The sequence below is a fragment of the Ochlerotatus camptorhynchus genome, unplaced genomic scaffold (assembly GCF_037179485.1).
Source record: "Ochlerotatus camptorhynchus isolate MF236.1 unplaced genomic scaffold, CSIRO-AGI_Acam_v1.1 ptg000457l, whole genome shotgun sequence".
Taxonomy (NCBI): domain Eukaryota; kingdom Metazoa; phylum Arthropoda; class Insecta; order Diptera; family Culicidae; genus Ochlerotatus; species Ochlerotatus camptorhynchus.
In genome coordinates this window covers 2,895,300-2,908,699 of record NW_027040943.1, presented here as the reverse complement: position 1 = coordinate 2,908,699, position 13,400 = coordinate 2,895,300, and the positions used below count along the sequence as shown (strand labels likewise).

General features: G+C 38.3%; 3 protein-coding genes across 9 annotated transcripts in view; 1 reads left to right on the top strand and 2 right to left on the bottom strand.

Moving 5' to 3' along the window:
• Dscam2 (Down syndrome cell adhesion molecule 2) overlaps positions 1 to 13,400 on the top strand; it is a 410,918-nt gene that overhangs the window by 189,037 nt on the left and 208,481 nt on the right. The window lies entirely within an intron of this gene.
• Positions 7,763 to 8,876, bottom strand: LOC135712069 (lipase member H-like). The gene is made up of 2 exons (XM_065235053.1): positions 8,659 to 8,876; positions 7,763 to 8,585 (listed from the first exon to the last, which is right to left on the bottom strand). Exons 1-2 carry the CDS (start codon positions 8,874 to 8,876, stop codon positions 7,763 to 7,765), a joined length of 1,041 nt encoding a protein of 346 aa, XP_065091125.1.
• On the bottom strand, positions 10,948 to 12,220 carry LOC135712130 (pancreatic lipase-related protein 2-like). Its single transcript, XM_065235102.1, has 2 exons — positions 11,883 to 12,220; positions 10,948 to 11,822 (listed from the first exon to the last, which is right to left on the bottom strand). The coding sequence occupies exons 1-2, from the start codon at positions 12,143 to 12,145 to the stop codon at positions 10,985 to 10,987; spliced, it is 1,101 nt and encodes a 366-aa protein (XP_065091174.1). The 5' UTR covers positions 12,146 to 12,220; the 3' UTR covers positions 10,948 to 10,984.

Below are 13,400 nucleotides of genomic sequence, written 5' to 3'. Positions count from 1 at the left end.
TTCATGAAATCAGTGATAAAATTATCATTTGTACATTTTCAAAAGTTTAATTACAGAAAAATTGGAAAAATATTTATTTCAACAGGTTTGTAATGTAATATCATATCGATTGGCGTATTTGGATTTTAATTTCATCTATAAATGACAAAGTTACAAGCGTTCAAATATCTCTTTAATAAAGAATTAAAAAAAAAAAAAAACAAGCGTTCAAAACCTAACACTCCTTCACCACACATATTTTTTGACTTGCACCCCAGTATAGTCGACAAAGACGTAGTTCTACGTCAAAAACACTATTTCACTATAAATAAAACTTGAAAAAAAAAGTTTTATTTATAGTGAAATAGTTTTTAGCCCAAGAGTTTCCCTAATTGGCCCAATCCCCATTTCCGTGTGGAGTTAGAACAAAGATTTTGTCATAGGTCCACGCGATGCTTTATCTGGCTCACTTACCCTTCAAGTTGTAGGAAATACTTTTACAAACAACTCTGTTAGTGCGATCGACATTGACAGACACAAATTCTGCACAGCCGAAAACAAACTGTGTGTTCTAAATTGGGTATAAACATTCTTTCGAATTGGAAGGTAATTGGATGTTTATGTAATTAGCTGCATTTAACCCTTAGGGGCCTCAGATAGCCTACTCAGCCAGGACACAGTATTACCAAGCTGGAGATGGTACGATCGATTCCCAGGTTCAGTATAGAACATCTTTCGGAGTTGGAAATGTTCTCTGGGTATAGAGTATTATTGTACTTTCCACACATTATACACGTTCATGGCATAGAAAAACTCTCAATCAATAACTGTGGAAATGCTTCAAAGAACACTAAGTTGAGAATAGGCGTAAGCTCGTGTAAGAGCGTCAAAGCTAGTAAGAAGAACAACCCTTCTTTGCGTAAGGAATTGACCACTTTGTCAAGCAGTTTTGGCGTGACTTTCTACCAGCAAGTCCAGAAAACTGGACCAACTAATTTCTATTTTTTATGAAACGCATAAATGTTGGCTACTTTTCTCAAGGTTCTAGAAGAAAAAATCTCAAAATAATGTGTTATTTCAAAGTTCGAGTGGTAGTAAACGTCATTTTAACTACTCGAATGAAGTGGTTAATTGTATTTTGCTTTACCGTGTTAGGTTTTAAATTGGAGCTGCAAACGTCAAGCTTATAACGTTTAAAAGAGTGTACTTTCATTCAACTATGCTGTGCAAACTATGAGGGAATTTTATTTTGATAAACACTTTTAATATTTAAACTTTTGAAAGGGTGTATTTTTATGAAAATCATTTATAACTTTTCTAAAGTTATTAACTCTTCGTCATGTAATTAATTGTATTGGAAAATATTAAGAAGATGTAATGAAGATGAATGTAAAGCACACATGATCGGAAGGATACGAAAAAATCTTTGGCGATCGGTTGAACTCACAAACCACATTCAGTACAAGGGTGCATTGCCAATTAAACGACGGGTACGGCTTGACGATACACGAATATTTGGATAATGAACATGTAGCATTCAAATACGTTTCCACTTCCACAATTTATTCGCAAGTGTACCGCTACCTGCTAGCTTCGCAGTATCAGTAGATGATAAAGAAACGCAACTCTATTGGCTTGCGTCAAACATCTCGAATACGGGTTGTTCGATACAATTTGACTAAAGCGCCTGAGTGTAGGCCTCACTCCATACTACCGGACCATATCGCTGCTATTCATCAAAGATGTTTACATGTTTAAAGTTATCGGCTGTAAGTCATGTAATTATTTGTATTCGAAAATATTTAGATGATACTGAGAAGTAAAGCACACAAATATTTTCCAAAACAATCATTCATAACGTACCAACAAAACGAGATAGCAACTTGGCTGCTTGCGTCTATTTGTGTCATCCAAATTTGTGAAACTGCCTAGAATACGTAATTTACGAGAAATCAATGCATAAAACATAAACCATTGCGTGATAAAAAAAAACCTTTTTATTTCCAACAAACTTCCTTCAAATGAATAGCTATAAAACTTTGTCGATGAAATCTATTGTCATCATCATCCCTTTGATTTATAACCGCTTCCATTGATGATTTCATTCTGTAGCACTTTTAATTATTCATTCCGAAAAAATTCTGTCGAATCTCCTAACAAAAAGCATCGTATGATTTTGAGTGACATCTTGAAATCTTTTTGTTCTCGGCTCTGTCCTGCAAAAACGACGTCTATTTTTCAAACAATGAAAAATGTTTCACATTCGGTCTTCATCACCCGATACCTTTAGGAAAACTTATTCCTGTATTGTTCTCTTGAAAGACAAGAAAAGAGCGTCTAAGTCGACGACAAGGAACAAGACAAGCCTAAACAGCAGCAGGTTGTGTGAGTCATTATTGTTCATTGTGTCAACTTTATGCGTCAGATTTTTCGATTTTATTGTCGTTTTTTTCTGCTGCAGTGGACAAGAGTGCACGTGAAGATAATGATTTTCGTGAAAATGGTACGCTACTATGGTGGCCACCGCCGGTACCGTTGCGAGCGATAAAATAAAGGCAGTCGTAAAAATGGAAAAGTTTTTCGACAAGTTTCCATTTCGAAGACAAGAGAACGGAGAATTATTTGCAACGCCGGAATGGGCAAATGGACTTGCAAAGTTTAACGGAGCTTAATGAAGCTCAGTTCAGAGGACACGCTTAACAAGAAACATTAGGATTGATCTAAAAGTGTGGCATTGTTATGATTTTAAAGTTTATTCAACCAATTTCAAGACTATCGTAAGTTGAATTACGCTTCCAGGTAAAAATCACCCCTTACCTTGCTACTATTAATCCCAAGAACATCAGCCTGATTAGCATTGCACAGATTCCATTTGAACTTAATCCAACTATTACATTGACGTCCTACATAAGCAAATGATGGATTTATTGACCGTTGAAACAAAATACCTGCAAAAGAATGGCTGCATGAAATTTCCCTTGCCAAATCAATTACACTAGTCGCAGAAATATCGCAGCTTTTCTGAGGTGAGGATCCACCGTTGGGGTAGAAATTCCCATGGCCTTCACCAACACGTACACCAAGGGTATTTTTCGTTGTGATAATCATTTGTACGTAACCAGCATCACTGCTATCGAGCCGATAACTCAATCCACGATCCGTTGGCCGAGTAAACAGCAGAGCTGCAGGATCCAAACCGTAGATCTCTCCAATCTCTCCTCCCAGGTTATATCCAACTTGACCGGAAACGTGTGCTCCTAAACTGTTGCCCACGAACCTTAACTTTCCCAAAGGCATTCCTTGCTGATTCAAAAACGTTACGAACTTGGTCAGGTATCCGGAAACTAGTAACGTGTGCTGCTGAGCCACTTGAGGGTAAATGTAGCGCGCCAAACGACCCCATGACACGAGGCAAACACTATCGTCAGTGTACTGCAGTATTTCCTGGGCAGACTGTTGAATCCATGCATCCGTAACATTTCCCATAAATCCATGCATGATGAAAGTTAACGGTTTTGTGTACTGAATTTTATCCCACACTTCTGGATCGTCGAGGTAGACTTGCTGCAAAGAAACAAGAGTCCTGGAAGAATGTTTCATAACAATGATCACTTCACAATTTAAAAATCTTATCATCTCACTCGCTAGCGCACCAAAATGTTACATCTTCTTCGATCGGAGTTGTTACTGGTCCTTGTAGAACCAACCCAGTAGGGTCAGGGGTTAAACCAAAAGCAATATCAACTGCAAAGGTCAAGTTAAACCCAGAGCTTGTGGTGAAAATATCCACAAGGTCACAAATTGCTCCATGAAGTGTTAACAAGGCAAATAAACTAGTCAAAACTATTGAATGATGCATGTTTCACGACAAGTAAAACAAAATATAATCATGCAATTCTTTTAACTTAAAAGCTTTTATAGTTAGTCCCCTTCACTATGCTTATGATCATGGAAGTATATTTGTACAAGCTTATGGCAATATCAGGCTATATATTAACTTGAGTGCTTGGTAAATACACCAAGGAAATAACATACCTTCACCTTGACTCAGATATAATTAATCTGTTGCTAAATCTCATCAGCATACGTAGGGTAGAGCGCTACTTCGTCGTAATCGCACATTTCCGTTCTATCGATCAGAAAAGATTAATTATATCAATGATTTCACCGTGCACAAATCAAAAATAGGTTTGTTCCGATGCGTAAGTTAGTTAGCTACACCATAAATCCTATTCGAGTGCATTGTATGAATATTTACGCTCATTGTTCTCCAAACAAAAGAAGCGCTCCTAACGAATCCCCTTTTTCTACATTCTAATGGCGTTTCAATGCCTTTGCACGGAATTGAAACTCGTATAACGAATTGAGAATCAAGAAGCAGTATTAGATTTAAACAATATCTCAACAATTTGTGACTATGTATCAAATCCAACGGTACGTATGGAAAGGTGAATAAATTTAGAAGTCATCTTTGGTAGAAATATTCCATTTTTTTTTTGTTCAAGGGATCCAGGGAACAAGAATGGGTGGGTTGGTTGGAAATCCTATCGAACATGAAGCTTCAGTGTGATAATTTATTAGCTAGAGAAAGGTCTGAAGAGGGTAGGTGGATAGCTCCGCTAGAGAACGGTAGTATGAAAATTGAATAGAAGTTGAAAATGAGCGAAGGGCCATTAATGCGACAGTACTACTCAAACGCGCATTTTTTTTTTTTTTAATAATTACTTTATTGGTACAGGCTCAATCGAACAAACTTTACAGAGCCGAGTTATCATTTTTGTTATACATTATTGATTTCTTATATTTAAAATTAAAGGAGCTGGACCGGATACTCGCGGTTGTCTCGAGGTTAGTGGGGATTTACAATTTCTTTTGGATGGGAAAAGGGAGAGGGAGGTTTGAATTGTGGTTTACGATACAAATATTTAATTAATCCTAAAACATGAACTAATTTCTATTCATCTTGAAAACAAACATAAAAAAAACTCACACGTACAAAATACAAACTAAACACACGGTTAATAAAACTTACAATCTAATGTTAATATTCTTAAAGTAAACATATATGAGTTTCATAAACTCCAGATCGCGTCTAGCCAAAATATCCCGAACTGGAACATTAGGTTGTCTACCTCGAGCCCGAAGGGAATCGTACAGTTCAGATCTGACTCCGCGATGCTCAGCACAATACCAAATAATGTGATCTGCGTCCTGGTAACCTTGTCCCAGGGATGTAAACCGTTGACGTTTTTTACTACACTCGCTTCGTTGCCGTGCGCGACAGTCTGTTTGTATTCGTACTCTCATGCTCTACCGTCGTCTCTCTTACACAACACAAACGGTAGAACAACATTCGAGCAAAAAGAAAATTTTCAAATAACTTTCATATGACATGTGGGATTTCGTTCTAATTCCTCAATTTGGTGTAAATTAAACCATTTCTAATCAGAAATATTATTACTAGGACATCGTTGCTTGCTATTTTCAGAATTCACACAAGCACAACATCAGCAGCTCTTGTTATGAGAAAAACTAAAATACATACATTCGTGACGGTCTTCGACAACAGTGTCGTATGACAGAGCCTATCAAATGACATTTTAGTTTGGTACTGTAATTTGATAGCTTGTTTTGCAACTGTCGCAAGCAAAGGCAGTCGAATATCACAGAAAATGTGTCGACTACTGTGACCGCTTACAAGACTGCCTTGTCCACATTCACAGAGACTGCTGTCCTTCAGCCCAACACGGAACAAGTGAGCGTTTAACGAATAGTGATTGGACATGAGGCGAGACATCATACGAATGAAGTCTCGACCCACATCCAACCCCTTGAACCAAGAACTCTTCGACACCTTAGGGATGATCGAATATAGCCATCGTCCCAAACTCCCTTCACTCCACTTATTCTGCCAGCTGACGAGGGACTGTTGACGATAAATGAAGAAAAATTCATCGTAGGCGATTTGTCGATCGTAAATATCGCCTTCCATAGCGCCCACCTTAGCAAGTGAGTCAGCCATCTCATTGCCCGGAATCGAGCAATGAGATGGGACCCATGCAAAGGTGATGACAAAAGATCTTAAAGATAAAGCACTTAAAAGCTCTCGTATTTTCATGAGAAAATACGAGGAGTGCTTTACCGGCCTCATAGAGCGAATAGCCTCGACAGAACCGAGACTATCCGTAAAAATAAAATAATGATCTGGTGCAAGTGAGGCGATCGTTTCTAGCGTATAATGTATTGCCGCCAGCTCAGCAACATATACGGAACAAGGAGCTTGAAGCATTCGAGAGGCGCTATGAAATTCGTTAAAAATACCAAAACCAGCGGACGACTCTATTAGTGATCCATCTGTGAAGAACGATCTTGCGGAATCAACTTGGCCAAACTTTGCAGCGTAAATTGACGGAACAATCATGGAACGATGATGTTCTGGGATCCCACGAATCTCCCGCGTCATAGATAAATCAAAACTAACTGAATTGCCGAAGTCGGAGAAGCATACACGATGAGGATTATGCTGTGAAGGGCTGACATTCTGTGTTATGTACACGTAGTACAATGACATAAAACGAGTTTGAGGGTTCAGCTCAAGAAGCTTTTCAAAGTTTTCGATTACCAGTGGGTTCATAACTTCGCAACGGGTGAGGAGCCTGAGGGACAATTCCGAGAACCGATCCGATAGTGGCAACATGCCCGCCAACACTTCTAGACTCATCGTATGAGTCGAGTGCATGCATCCTAATCAAACGCGCATTGCTTTACCTAACTCATACAATGTATGTATGAGGAGATTTGAAGTATTTCTTCAAATCTACAGGCAAAAAAGTGCGCGTTTGACTTCCTCATATACTGTCTGCGGCTGTGGAATAGTTCTAGCGACGTTTTATCACTACCCAAATCCCACAATGCCAAAAGCATTTCCAGTCGATGGTGTGTTATACAAATATACCTCAATATGACGTAACTGTCATTTTTGACTTCCATCGCCGATTTCTCGCAATCGATCATACAAAAAAGAATACCAACATCGTACAGATGAAACAATCCCCCATCTATTGGTAAAAGTGATTTGTATGATTGAATAGTCAATTTCGAGATATCGACAATTGAAGCCAAAAGTTACAGTTACGTTATATCGACGTATACCTGTAATGCAATTCTTGTTTACCCAACTATTGTGTTCCTCCTTTGGTCATGACCAACATAGTCATCTAAGAGAGAAAACAGTAGGGTAGTTGTTGCGTACTGTACCATCATCAGCATTGTTGAAGGTTACTCCCGCCTTGAGTTGATATATTCAAAGTTTATTTTTTTTATGTTACTTCATACGTGAAGTTTTAAATGTTCAGAGTTGGTTGGAAATGCTATCTAACATGAAGCTTTAGTGTGATAATGTATTAGCTAGATAATGGTCTGAAGAGGATAGATTTATAGTTCCGCTAGAGTACGGCAGTGTGAAAATATGCTGTTCCAAAAAGAAGCGTTTCCCTAAAACAGCTGAAACTTCTTGCAGATTCAATCAACTACGCTCAAAACTGTATCGTTGAAATTTCGAATAATCGCCAACCAGCAGCAAAGATTTTAGAAAATGGGTATCCAAAAAAGTTACTGCTCTTTAAATTTTATTTCAGAGATAAAAAATCGCAATTTTATATACTTATGCAACTATAGTGTAAAAATAATAGTAAAACGGGGTGAATTTTATTTAAACTTATAGGTTTATTATTTTAAAGATTAACATTTTTGTGCATTTTGCTGTCATTCATGACATTTTTCTTTAGTCCACATACGGTGAATCAGCTGAAGTTTTCAGGTAAAAATCACCAACAACCTTCTTGCTATGGTGGATACCGATAATATTCGCTGGGTTCAGGACGCATGATTTTAGGAAGTAAGACATCCAATTAAAGCACTTTCTTCCCTTGTAAACCATGGCTGGATCCAGTGACAGTCGGAACAATGAAGTTGAATGCAAGTGGCTGCAAACTATCTGATCAACCATCTCAGCATCGCTCGTCAGTGGAATGACACAATTCGGTTGCGGGGCATCTCCTCCGTTGGGGTAGAAATTATCGTGTCCATCTCCTTTTCCTACACCCAGTGTATATCGGGAAGTAAGAATCATCTGAACGTACTGGGCATCAGTTTTATCCAGTCTGTATTGCAGTCCATGATCTAAGGGAAAGGTATACAGTGGACCCGCAGGATCTAGTCCGTAGATCTCTCCAAGTCTTCCGTCAAGGTTGTAACCAACTTGACCACAAACCTGTGCACCCAAGCTGTGTCCTACCAGGGTTACCTTACCCAAAGACATTCCATTCTTATCCAGGAAGTTGATAAATCGAGTCATGTATCCCGATACGAGCAGTGTATTTTCTCTTGCCGCTTGATAGTAGACGTACTTTGACAGATGATCCCATCCTACAATACAAACGTTGGTATCGATGAATTTCAGTGTATCCTCAGCCGTCTGTCGCATCCAGTTGATAGCATGATTCTCCAACCATCCGTGTGTGATGAACATAATCGGTTTGGTGAAGTCAATCTTCTGTTGGACATCGGGGTCATCCAGAAAGGTTTGATTCAGCTCAGGCAATTTCCTTATGAATAAAAAAAAATATGAAATGTGATGCAATAATTTCTTACGTACAACGTATCGAATATCAAACAAACCTATTGCCGCACCAGAACGTGACATCCTCCTCGATCGGTGTGGTGATTTCGCCCTTGAGCAATAATCCTACGTCGTTTTTTGCCTTGGCGAATGAGATATCCAATGCACTTGCTAATGTGTAATCTGATGAGCTGTTGAAGATATTTAACAAACCGCAGTTGGCTCCACCCAGAGCGGTGAGCACTGTCAGGATCGATAAAAGAGCCGTTCGAAACATCTCGAGCAAAGAAGGGACGAACCTGTTCTATGTTCATGAAAGTTGCCAGCCATTGCTTAAATAGTCAATCTATGTTTGAACATCGATCACCTATCTGAGAAGACGTTACAACATGCTATGAGCAAAGAGAAAGTAGATGAAAAGCATGATGCAATAGGTTCTCAAATCTTAGAGTTTGTTGATAATTATGTTTGTTGAAATGCAGACCATCTGTTGTCATACCCGAGCTTACATTTTTGTTAAACATACAATTCAAACAACATTTAATCTATGTTTGATGAAGACAGCAAACGTAAGCGAATTGTTCCTTTCAATCAGTATTGAGAGAAGCTTCTACCGAATGGTTTTAATCTTAACTAGGAGGAAATAATTGTTTATTCTCCGTCGGTATTTGTTTGAAATGTACATACCAATTACAAGGACCCTAGACGTGAACCATAGATTGATCGCCTCATATTGAACCCAGACTCAGTAGTAAGAGGCAGTCATGCTTTCGAGTCAACTACTGGTGCCTTCAAGGAAAGAGTTCTACCAAAATATATTTACAAAGAACTAATCGCATCGGGTACAGCGAAACGGACTGAAAGGTGAATTTTCCGTCAAACATTCTTCGTTAAGTCCCATGCTGATTCTACCAAAAATAACTCTTGTTGCGATCTTTCCAAAATGTTATTAACAGGAAATCAAAGGTAGTATTCTGGGGTCAAATGCTATTCTAACCTAAAAATGTTCTATTTCTTCTCTCAAACAAATTATAAAACTAATGTTTTTATCGATGTAAGATTTTAAAGAGTTTTCATAGACATAAATAAGCGCTTTCCTAACATTTGATCTATGGATCAACCTACTGTATTATCTGCTTCGTGATCTGTGTGAAAACATCAGTGCTGAGATTTGATTTGGGGCGACACCTGTCGGATTTGATGGTGTTTAGTGTATAGGTACACCCTATCAATCTACACACCAAATTTAAGTTTTCATTATCAGTAAAACGAATTGCTGGATCATGATCAGCAATCCAATGCTTTACTAAAAAACAGCAAACAACTAACACCCAGTCAAAGAGCTGTCAAACTGTTAGCATCACAGACGCACGTATTTTTGCAGTCGTACACCACCGGTCAAACCGCAGGAGGAGGAAGAGGTAAAAAAAAAACTAGAAATAAATAAAATTATGTAGGTAAGGACACTGGCTCGGACACTGGGTATAGGTATTTAATAAATGATACTTGGAAAAGAGTCTTGCGATTTTATCTTTATTATTCGTATATTTGTATCAACGATCTTTTACAGCAGCTGGAAGCTCATATAGTGAATACAAATTCGATTGCTGATTTTCAGTAAAAGGTTGTCATTTTGACATAAGTAGGAATTGCTGAACAATTCAGCAGCATTATTTTGCTGGAGCGTTTGCTAATCTTTCATCAAGTCTAAAATCAGCAAAATTTGGTGTGTTTTGTTCTCCCAGAAGACAACCACCTCCGTGGTTTTTCTAGTATGAAAAACAAATTGCATTCATGTAATTCTCAGCAACTGCGCACTTAACTAAAAACGGATACGACCAACAGGTGGGCAAAAATTATCCACTTTTAACAGTACATAAATCTTAGTAGAGATACGCGCTGCCTGAGATTCAAAAATACTTCGTAAAAGGTTAATAGATTTCATTGAGGTCAATTCTGATTAAGTCTAGTGAAGAGCGGGGATGGTAGTTTGGCAAGGCCCATGCATAAAACTTAGATCATCAACTTGTTTAGGTGCTGTAATTTTTGGAAAAATTTGCATGACACTTCTCGCAATAAACATGAGCGAAGGAAGTAAGAACGCCGTCCTCAATGGATTTTCATGCATATAACTATCATCGTTTCACCAAATATGAAACAAACCCGTTCGATATCTAAAGTATTTTCAAAGGAATAACAATTGGATTGCAACTGAATGTTGCTTGTTTCAATACTGCAAAACAAAAGTGTTAAGTTAGCTTATTATTTAATACTTTATTTCAACATAAAATATATGTCTAAAAGTAAGAATGATACATCCTTCACCATAGGTAAACTAAAAACTGCAGTCGATGAATATTTGTGAGTTATCCTTTAAGAAAGCTGCTAGTGTGCATGGCTGCTGAATGCAGGATAATTGGGGAGAATAGGATCTGCGATCAAATAGAAATGGCCACCCACTCTGTGGCTGTAAATACCCAAAATGTTAGCATCATTGACATCACATCGATGAGCCAAAAATGATAGCCAATCTGAGCATAGTCTGCCTTCGTAAATATTAGTAGGATCCAATGACTGTCGGAAATATTCCGTAGCTTCCCACTCACTGCAAGCTATGCGGATGGTCAACTCCTGTGACGTTGTATCTGGAAGTGGACAGTTTTTGGCGGATAGTCCACCGTTGGGATAGAAATTATCGTGTCCTTGACCGAAAAGTAATCCCAGCTCAGTTTTTGTGGTGATAATAATTTGTACATACACCGCATCAGTACTATCCAAACGCAATTCCAGTCCACGATCCACGGGATACTCAAACAGAGGTCCATTTGGGTCCAATCCATAAATTTCACCAATTTTTCCACCAAGATTCCACCCGACTTGGCCGCAAATGTGAGCACCCAAGTTGTGACCGATAAGGACAAATTTTTCAAATGGAATTCCTCCATTGTGCGTAAACAAAATTAGCCTTGTTATAAAATCAGCTACAAACGGCGTGTGCTCTTGAGCAGCTTGCCGATAGTTGTAGCGAGCTCGATACTTCCAATCCACCACACATACGGTGTTATCGTGGATTTTCAGAAGTTCATGTGCAGTTTGTAGAACCCAAACATTGTCCGGATCATCCAACCAACCATGGACTATGATGGTTATCGGTTTTGTTACATCAAACTCCTCCCAAGTACTTGGATCATCGTAGAAGATTTGTGAGAAACTGGGTGAATCTCTGTTGAAAAGCGAATTTTAGTGAATGATTCAATTTAGAGAAAATAACTTTCATACTAACCTGTTGGCACATCGCATTGCGACAGCAGCTTCTAGTAGATTCTCCACCGGTCCATGGAGAAGAGGTCCGAGTTCACTTCTATATTCGCCAAAAGCAACATCCATCGAAGCTGCAATCGATTCTTCACTACTCAAGTCGAATGTATCCTCGAAAAGATCCGCTTGGACTCCACGATGCGCCCCGGCCGCGATCAATAACGTAAAGATGATTACTTGGAACATCTTGGTTGAGCTTTTCTGTTGTGAGCGTGCACTAGGGATCATCGCTTGTTAATGGCTCTGCTTATATAGAATTGGAATCTGTTTATCGTTAAAATCAGAGATAAATGTGACCGCTTAAACCTTAATCAGTATTAGCCTGTGGTATATGAAGCATACATAGTATTCCCTTATCACCAACTTGATAGTGCGTCTTGTTTACTCTTCGGGATAACCTTGCAAGGCACCAAAAATAACTGTTTCAAGGTCATCGGATGAATGATATCTTATGCAGCATAAGTAAACAATGTAACCCATGACCACCATGGCCGCTCCTCCGATTACAGTATTTTAAATGTCATCAAAAGTAAATTACGTTCAGCTACTGAAATAATAAACTGATAAAAGCTAGCAGTACAAAGCAACATATACTTCCTAAGGGGCACCCCTGACGTAGAAAAAGTAACAGACCAACTGGCGACCAGCGTCTATAAAATTTGGCAATCGCAATGGCTTACTTTAGTTTGTCGAATAACGTTTTATTATGAAAACTCTGACAATGTTTAGCTTAACGTAAAATGTGAATCAGAATCAAGGCAGCTTATAAAAAAATCAACGCAGTACACTTAATTAAGCATCAATCAAGTAAACAGTACTTATCTTTTTCTCTAAATCAACAAAACGATCAAGTCTATCAGTACTTTTCCAAGCTACTAAACTGGATTCAAAGTTCTTCAGACTAGCGGTAAACATTAGTCATCATTTAAAAAACTGGTTCAAATCTAAATGCCATTCTGGTTAAATCGGGCCTCTGACAATGGCAACAACGGCCTGTATCATGTTTACTCAGTAAAATCCCACGATTATCGCGATACTGTGAGACAGACAACAAATCCAAAGTCAAATCGTGAAAATCCACGGGACTGACAGCAAATTTTATCACTATGGGATTTGACAAGTATGACAGTATCCTCTTAACTAGGCCATAACAACAATACATACATAGCACCTCCATGGGAAAACACGCCTCTACAATGATGATGCAATAAACGCTCACCTATTCAGCTTAAAAAAGATAAGCTGTGTTGTTAATTAAACCAGTTCTCGATTGAAGGCGTCACATATGTTTTTACTATATGCAGGTTGTTAGCGGTATGTTTATACTGAGCTGAGCTTTTCATACGATTATTCTATAAATGCCTCAAGATATTTTTCGGAATTTTACTGGATATCGTGATCAGAAAGTGCACACTTAACACACTAGTAGTTCATAAATAATTGACAAATGCATACTGTTTCATGATTTATGTTCGATTTGTTA